Source organism: Prosopis cineraria, unplaced genomic scaffold (assembly GCF_029017545.1).
Source record: "Prosopis cineraria cultivar Desert tree isolate PC_DT_omini unplaced genomic scaffold, ASM2901754v1 PC67, whole genome shotgun sequence".
NCBI lineage: Eukaryota > Viridiplantae > Streptophyta > Magnoliopsida > Fabales > Fabaceae > Prosopis > Prosopis cineraria.
Genome location: NW_026555397.1, coordinates 77,975 through 87,152, shown reverse-complemented (window position 1 = coordinate 87,152; position 9,178 = coordinate 77,975). Strand labels below are relative to the sequence as shown.

Below are 9,178 nucleotides of genomic sequence, written 5' to 3'. Positions count from 1 at the left end.
AAAAACCAGGTAGGGTTCCCTGCTATATATTTCTTTGGTGACGAACTGATCGGCGACTTCATAGTTGATTTTTTCTCACTACTCAAGCTGTTCTCTTGGTCGTCTCATAGTACTGATTTGGTTGAAATCCTGACACAGAATGGGCAGGCAGACAGATCAAGTGAGATATTTGCTTACATGATACTAGCAGTTTCTATAGTTTCTCAGACTGTTGGCAAGTTAATATTCTAAGCACATTTTTTTGTCTATGTAGATTCAAGAAATCTAAAACATGTTGCATTCCCAGCCGTCTGGGGTGCCAAATTTACCAATTACCAAAGCTATCAAGTCCAAAGCAGGGAGAAATGGCAGTCATTGGAAACTTGCATGCGTGCCTAGATTAGGATTACCTGTGTTTCTCTCATAAAATTGTATGAGGGAGAGAAGATCTTTTGGACCATGATATCTAATCATTGATGTTTGATTCACCAGTAATATAGCTGGCATGCTATGGATTCCATATCTTGAAAATACACTGCAGAGCAAAAACACACATGAACATACATAAAAAATAAGCAACATTTATAAAGGTTATCATGTAACTAGACGTAATTTCTGCCAAATCTCAAGTTTCAATGTTTAAGAAGAAGAAAGACAAAGTAGCACAGAAGAGAATCTAACATTATTTCAGGACATTAGACTAGTCAAAAGGGAACTGCGTTTGCTAAAAGAAGCATGAACTAATAACTGCTATTTGAATACCATCTGCAAATTACAGACTTAGCATATAGCTAAAAAAAAAAGAAGAAGAATTCATAGTAGCACAGAAGATCAAGATTACATGAAGGGAGAGTTTCAAAACCTTGGCAAGGTCAATGACTGCTCAACTACCAAATGCTCCACTTGAGGATATATGGAACTAAGAGTTTCAATTTTAGGAAGCACATTCTGCGAAAATGGGCACCAAGAAGCATAAAAAAGTACAGAAATATATCCGATGCTCTGCTTTCCAGGCAAAATGCCTTCTACATAACTCCCGTCTACCTGAACAAATTGAAGTAACAAATTAAATACACCTAATCCAAATCTGCAGTTGGGATAAGTATAATTGAAAAAATAGAATCAAAGGCAGAGGAAAATCCACTTATGAAGGACAGTAAAGCGGAAAATCATAGTTCTAGATATTCAGGGATCTTGGATGAGGCCAATTTTTTCATAAGAACAAACAGAATCACCAAGAGAAATTTCAAGACCCTAAACTTTTTGGCACGATGAGGTTGCCTAAATATGACCCATGAATGAACTCCAGCTTAGATAAAACATCTCAAGTATGGTGTTAATTAATTTAAGTACCAGAATGAACAACATTTGGACTTGGGACATTGGGAGTCAGGTGTCCACAAATGGGCAAACTTATAAGCCATTTTCCTGTGAGATTAATTCATTACGGCTTTAAATAATGTGTGTATAATTTTCATTAAATTAAGAGTTTACCTTGCAAGCATAATGTTTCTTTTAGACGCTTGGACCATTAGTGTGTTTGGGTTTAGAGTTAGGCCCTTTTACCAAGCCGAGGACATTTGATTAAGAAGTTTTTTCTTTATTCCCTTAGAGTTCTTTTGCTGTTTTTATTTCCCTCTCTCTGTCTCTCTCTGCTTGATTCTCCCATCCAAATTTGTAGATGCATGTAGGGACCCGATCCTTCATTAAGTTTTCTACTTTTCAAATCTGGGTGATAAAGAAATCGGTTAATTAAATCCCCAGTTTATTTACTTGACATAGTCTCTTATGAGCCCTAACTTTTGTTTCTGACTCATTCTCCTATCTATAAGAGATTTGATCTCGACAAGTCTGTTAAGAAAACTGTAATCCTTTTTAGATAAATTCTTTTGTTAGAATAACTGCATTCAATAAGATGAATACAATTACTAATCACAATAAGACGAATACAATTACATTTTGTAGCTTTGTTGACCCTTCACAATGATGACTTGCAAAATTATGTGGAAGGTTAGCGTGGAAACAATCGATTGGTGGCTTCCCGTCTCACCAAAATACCTGTTTGTGGTCATTGGGTAAACCTTGATGTGTAGTATCACATTGGAGCAGTTTCTCATGACAAGTTTAAAAGGTGTTCCTCATCAAAATAGGTTCAGCAAACTACCAAACAATATTATATACTAAACTAGGACACAGCCATATTTTAGACAAATAAGATTTATACAGTTCTAAACCTGAGCCAAACAGAAACTACCCCCAAAGGTCTTGAAAGATATAACGAGGCTAAGTTTTGAAACAGTGGGCAGTTTATGACGTTCCAAGGTGCAAAAGGTGTAGTGGAGTGAACTCCTCACAATTACAAAGCTTACTTTTGCAATGCCTCTCTTTTTGTATGTTGCCATAATTTTCTTATGGGAACATCACAGTTTAACATGCAGTTAATGTGGCCAAATTTCTTGGATTCGCTCACTCCTTTCCTCTGTTTTACTCTTCCATTTTTCTCTAGCAATTTCTCCATAAAAAATACTAAATGAATCTTGGACTAGATCTTACTACTACATGTGCATCAAGATTTCAAGTTGATGACTGATATGTTACAAAAGTTCAACAAATAAATGTCATAAACGTTATTCAAACTTGCACTTGTAATATAAAGGGCTTGATTGATATGGGTCAACTAATAGGGTATACATTAGAATGAGGAAAGGATTTAAAACATTGTTACTGTTAACTTTATATTCTCTAAATGATAATATAGGATATCACACACGCATATTTCTTCATTATATCAATAACATCTGATTCTTATTCGTGACAACACTTTGTTTAATTGAATCCAATTATCTTTAGGTGAGTTCTTTAAAAACTTTGGTATTCTATAGATTCTTCCCCCAATTAACAAAGAAACCTTGGGAGAATTCTCACCTAGAAAAACACGATTGCAAAGTATTGGCCTGCTTATTTCTCACAAAGGAACAGAATACACTCTGCCCAGTGAGTATAATAAACTAATTCTCAGTCAACTACAATTAATAAGAATTGAGTATATATATTCTTCTTCTTCTTCTTCTTAAAAAAGAAGATAAAATTAAATAAGAATTATAGATTTCTGGTTAAAAGCCCAGCTCATCACTCATGAAGGGGACAGTCAGGTGGAAATCTTAAACTAGCAACTATAACGTCTCAGACTAGTAACTAACTTGCTAAGCCCAGGTTTGATGCTACATGATCTCACAAACCGCGTCCCTGTAATTATATATGTTTAGCTAGAACCGCAAATAAAATCCATTTATTTGAGCCCATGTTTGCGAATGGTTTTCCCTCTACACAATGCTAACTGCTAAATAGAAACCTTTTATGTCCAAGACGCGAGAATCGTATACGTCAAGTTAGAAGGCCGAACGCAGTAGAGTCCAAGCAAACGGAAGAGGCAAGTGCTCCAATAAGCGCTTCATCAACACTTAGTATCAATTTATCATCTTTCTATCTAAACCGTGACAAATTCAAAATGCCCACAAAGAGTTCTCTGCTATTTGCAATCAGACATGCCCATCTAGTATTCTGATCCCCCAATTTCACTCTATGAAATAATGGCCTGGCTCTTGGAACGGAGTCCCATGAATTAAATTCCATTTTATAATAGCCTTGGCTTAAGTAAATGAAAGTACCTAGGAATAGAGCCGTTAAAATGTCAACGAATAAAATAAATCCGCTTAAAAAAAAAATCAATTCCCGAAATGAAAATCACGTATGAATAAGAACAACAAAGGAAAAAGAGAGAGTGAGAAGCACGCAAGCAAAGACAAATTGGAAATCAATTAGGGAAATTTACTGAAAAATTAAAAAGAAAAATGAAAAAGAAAGTCAATAAACATATACCTGAAGAGGAGGATTTGGCGAGATCAACAGAGGGCATTGGGATTTAAGAGTATAAAGAAATAAAGCAGAGTCGCGATGACACAAAGACGAGGATGATGCATACTGTAGCAAAGAAAAAGCCGTCATGTAAAGGAGAAGGATCGAGGCGGCCATCGTGAAGACAGGGACGCAAATCGCAGAGCTAAAAGACAACAAAGGGGTCTTGGTGATGAGCTGAATTTGGTCTCCCGAAAATCTTTCTGGTGCTATCTTGTCTCTTCTGCCTGGAGTCACGCTGGGTCTGAAAATGGAGGTGGAGGTGGTGGGTGGGTATTGCTGGAGTGGGTTCAATCGTTGGATTGGTTCGCCGATCCCAACCAGAGGGTCCAAGGGAACCTACTTTTCCAGCTCAAATAGCGCTTTCCATATTATCGCCATGCTCTCACTGTCATAAAAATCGCTGTCTCCTCCCCCTCCCTGCCTCGTGTGCGCGTGCGTACACAAGAGGCGCCCTCTTTTTTCTTCTTCTTTTTTTCTTTTTGTGTAATTTTTCGTCCTGTGCTTTATAAATAATGCAACATTCATAAATTTCATATTTTATGTTGATCCAAGTCGATTAAATAATATTTTGACATAAGTGAACTTATTTTTATTTTGAGGACCACAAGATTTTGTGTTCTCTTATTTACACCGGTGGGGGCAAAAAAAAGTAAAAACTACCCTGATTAGGTGAGAGATGCTATATGATATTCCATGCTCCTTAAAATTTTGCAGTCCCTAAGAAAATCTTGTTTAAGTAAATCATATATATTATAAGTCTTGATTGGCATGAGTTTCATTTCACGCATTGAAAAATTTTCTCCATTGAGGCAAACCAAAAAAAAAAAATTTACTCAAGAAAATAGCAAAAGAAAAACACTAAGTTTAATCGGCAAATAAATAAATAAATAAAATCTAGAAGGATGGTTTGGTGGATATCTATTAGTAGTTTTGTACGACACCAAGTTCAGATATTTTGGGCCAAAAAACAAAAAGAGTCCAGATATATATTTTATTTTTATTAAAAAAATATACTGTCTATTTTTGTTCTTATGATTAAAGACTATTCAGATTTTTTTTTTTTTTACGAAAGACTTTGCTCCAAGCCAGAGGACTTTGGAAATCAATCAAGTAAACGCCCAAATAAAATTAGATTTCTTCTCTTGGAAGGTGCGATTAAATGCAATCCCCGCTATTGAAAATCTATGCAGTTGATAAATGTTTTTGAATGTATTTTCCAACTTGAGGTCTCATGCACATGAAGAAATTAAAATTATACTACTTACCAATAATAATTGAGTCTGATAAAAAAGATTAACTCTTTATAACAAGACCGATCACTATTCAATTTTTTTATTGAAAAATATGTTTATAATTAATTCCCCACAAATTGCTTTTAACATGAGGACAATAAAAAAATTATACCATTCATTTATGAACAGGGATGTGATTCATTTTTTTTTTGTTTATAAATTATATACAATACTTCCTTTAAACCTATTTATAATATAAAGAAAAAAAAATTTTTTCAATTCTATTTATAAAGCAGAGATAAATTTTTTTTTTAATTTTTTATAAATCATATTATTAATTTTTATCAAAAATTTCCTCTCTTACCCTACATAAAATATTAGGGAGAGAAAATATATTATTAAAATATGTATATTTAATAGATAAAAGTAACTTATTAAAAACAGAGTTAATAAATTTTGAATTTTTTTTAATATTAGTGAAATATATTAAAAATAATTTGTAAATGAGATTAAAGAAGTATATTACTGTAGAGTACAGATAGGGAGGGTCGGTTTTCCTTCTTTGCTAAATGCTCTACGGTAATGGCTTGAGGCGTTAAGCTGACTTGGACCAAAAATAAAAATAATAATGAAAATAAAAAAGAGAACGTAGTGCCAAGCCCTAACCGGAAGCGCGAAGGAAGAAGGCGCCTTCTTCCGCTCATTCTCTGTCTCTGATCTTCCAAAGCGCTGTGAACATTGATCACAAAGGTAAAAGGAATTAGGGTTAACGGATATGGCAGCCGAGAAGAGAGAATTAGAGATCAGCAACAAGACTTCCTATGCTAACTCCAACAACACCGACCCCGAGCAAATCATAGATTCTTCGCCTCCTTTGGCTTCCGATGGCAACGATACTGTTGATAAGGAGGCTGAAGAACGACAGGCCCGTGACCTCAAAGCCGGTCTTCATCCCCTGAAGGTTTCTCCCCCTATTTTCTGTTTAAATGACTGTTTGTGTTATTATCCTCTCTGGATCTTGGCAATCATAAACGGTCCAAGGCCAGCTGCACTTGAATATTTGTTTTTATTGTTGATTATTTTTTTGGATAATTTTGAGTCGAGAGAACATTGCTGAGCGGTTTTTGTGACCAGCATTTTCATTTTCATTTTTGAGCTCAATTTATGTTTATTTCAATTATATCCTGAACTTGGGAGTTGGGACTTTCTATTTGATTCGAAAGCAAAATAATTACTCTTTACATGAGAGGATGCATTGCTGATGTTCTCTAATTTCCTTCGAACTCAAAGGCTTTTGCGCAATTTGACCGAACCATTTATTGATTTTGTGTCGGTAATGTCTTTGAGCAGCACAAGTTTGTATTTTGGTATACCCGCCGAACACCTGGAGTTCGAAATCAGACATCATACGAAGACAACATAAAGAGAATTGTTGAGTTCAGTACGGTAAGATCCTTTCGCTTGCAAGAGTCAAACTACGCGAATTGAAATACTTGCCTCATTGCAAGTTTTCATTCGTCGGCGCTTTCCTGATTCTTTATTGTTGCATATTAATAGGTTGAAGGTTTTTGGGTTTGCTATTGCCATCTAGCTCGCCCTTCCTCCTTGCCAATTCCAACAGATTTGCATCTTTTTAAGGAAGGAATTCGCCCTCTGTGGGAGGTAGTAGGCATTCAAAATCCTGACCTTGGAGTTTTTTCCCCCTGATTGATTGGAATTTGGAAATGTCTGAGCTGTTCTGATATTTTCAACATTATAACAGTTTTAATTTGCAATGACATGCTGGGTTATTTTTTCTTTTCAGGACCCTGCTAATTGTAATGGTGGTAAGTGGATCATACGATTCAAAAAGGTTGTCTCAGGCCGTTTTTGGGAGGACTTGGTAAATCAAATTATTTATGTATTTTAAGTCTTTTTCTCTCTATCTTTTTCCTGCGGAACGTCTGACTGCCTTTTTTTTCCCCCCAGATAAATATAATGTCTTGTCAACTTGGTGAACAGTTCATTACTAATAATGATTAGTTAATGCCAGCATTTAAAATAATTTAAAGTGGTTATTGAAATTTGCTGTTACATCATTCTTGTATTTTAATTGGTTTATGGATTTCAATATGTCTTATTTTCACCATTGCTGGAGGTGAAGACGTTTCCTTGTTTATTTGTGTTGTGAAAATTGTCTCTTGGTTTCCCTATTCATGTTCCTCTAGTTGTAGTCAAACGTGTCTGCATTAGGGTTATGTGGGCTTCTCATTGGACCAATAGGTCCCAAGTTTCTTGCATGGATTCTTGTGCGATCGTTAGGTGGTTATCTAATCATTCCTGATTTGACCAAAAGGGAAAAAAAATTCACATGAAAAATGCTAATTTCACATGAAGATATCTCAATCTTCTGTTGCTTGCAACATAGATTTAGAAAAAGACAACCGAGAACATTTAAACCTACTTACAGAACCAACAAATGTTAAGTCTCATTGAAGGGGTTAGTTCCTTATAATATGGTGAGCCAAAGTCCAAGTCTCCATTGAGAGAAGTATTTATATTTAATGGTCAATCGTGTCTTGAATAAAATGGCTTCCAATAGGAGGAGATATGTGCACAACCAAAAAGAAAGAGCCTGCTTACATTTTTTTACATGGATTTTGAGTCTGGCCTCAACTGCAATATGAGAGTAAATCTGTACCAGCTAATGAGCGTATTGGGACTTACTGTAGAATTAATCATACATTCTTAACCTTTTGGAAACACCAGGGCATGATGCTGATTGGTTTGGTTGCCTATGTATCCTCTGGCTTCTTGGAGAAACATTGTAGGAGTATGTAATAGATCTCAAGTCTCCGAAAAGATTTTTAAAAACGAGTTGGAAAGAGTGTTGCGTGGGGTTAGCTCTTTCTCATGTGGCAGAAAAGTTCTTTAAATATTTTGGTTTGGTGGTTGACTGTTTAGAATACAACTGGCTCGTTTGATTAATAACTCTTGTTTAACTATTTTATTATTAGAAGTTAGAGACGGAGAGGCTTTTAAAATGTGCCTGATTGAACAATGTTTATTCTGTGAATTTTACTGTAAAATATATATATATATATATATATGTACGAGAGCATTTCAGTCAATAAGATTCTACATATGTGGTTGAATAAATTCTTGATTCTGTTTATTCGAATTCTTGCTTTCAAAGTTGTCCCCGTCAAATGCCTTTTAATTTTATATATGATGGCCAGTTATAGACAGACCTAATCACACCAGAAGTCTCTCTTGCTCAGTTATATGTCAATCATGTTCTGTCCTCATTTATTATCATTAAGAGTTCATCTTCTGGCTTCATAACAACAAAATACTGTCGTCTAGGGATGAAAATTGGTTACTGGAAATTTTGAGACATACTTGACCGTGCAGGTTCTTGCCTTAGTTGGTGACCAACTCGATTATGGAGATAACATATGTGGTGCAGTACTAAGCATTCGTTTCAATGAGGATATATTGAGTGTCTGGAACCGCAACGCATCTGATCATCAGGTTAGCATTATCACTGGTTCTCCGTGTCTGTTTGCACGTGCATGCGAAATGACTCGATTTTATTTATAATATTCTTAATTTTCTCAATCTAGGCCGTGATGGCTCTGAGGGATTCAATTAAACGTCACTTAAAGCTTCCCCATAACTATGTCATGGAATACAAGCCCCATGATGCCTCTCTGCGAGACAATTCATCCTACAGAAACACCTGGTTGAGAGGATAGAGCTACCTTAATTTCACTCTTACATTGGCTTCTGGGCACCGACACTGACGCATCAACCAATGATCTTGTTAATTATTGTCTACCTTGCACTGATTATCATGCTGGGTGTGTCGTGGCTAGTGTTCAGTTTGAAATCAACAATAGGACCGTTGTATTGCAATATTTTTGTGTCTTGTCTCTCGGTTAGTTGCAGTGTTTCGTATCTAGTTTTGGATGAAGAGCTTCAGTCCGCTGTAAATAAAGTTGCACACGCTATTCTTCTAAGGAAAGTGTTATTTCAGCTCGCTGAGGGATCGGAGCATGGTGTTAAAG

General features: G+C 35.6%; 2 protein-coding genes across 2 annotated transcripts; one reads left to right on the top strand and one right to left on the bottom strand.

The window, feature by feature from the left end:
• Positions 1-6: 6 nt before the first annotated feature.
• Positions 7-4,375, bottom strand: LOC129295199 (5'-adenylylsulfate reductase-like 5; the record flags this gene model as incomplete). The annotated part of the gene is given in 4 exon segments (XM_054933679.1): positions 7-129; positions 390-514; positions 842-1,023; positions 3,859-4,375. Coding segments are annotated over 4 exon segments (507 nt in total). The 5' UTR covers positions 4,012-4,375.
• Positions 4,376-5,752: 1,377 nt separating this feature from the next.
• On the top strand, positions 5,753-9,146 carry LOC129295200 (eukaryotic translation initiation factor NCBP-like). The gene is made up of 6 exons (XM_054933680.1): positions 5,753-6,090; positions 6,480-6,575; positions 6,687-6,791; positions 6,934-7,011; positions 8,523-8,642; positions 8,735-9,146. Exons 1-6 carry the CDS (start codon positions 5,905-5,907, stop codon positions 8,864-8,866), a joined length of 717 nt encoding a protein of 238 aa, XP_054789655.1. The 5' UTR covers positions 5,753-5,904; the 3' UTR covers positions 8,867-9,146.
• Positions 9,147-9,178: the final 32 nt, after the last annotated feature.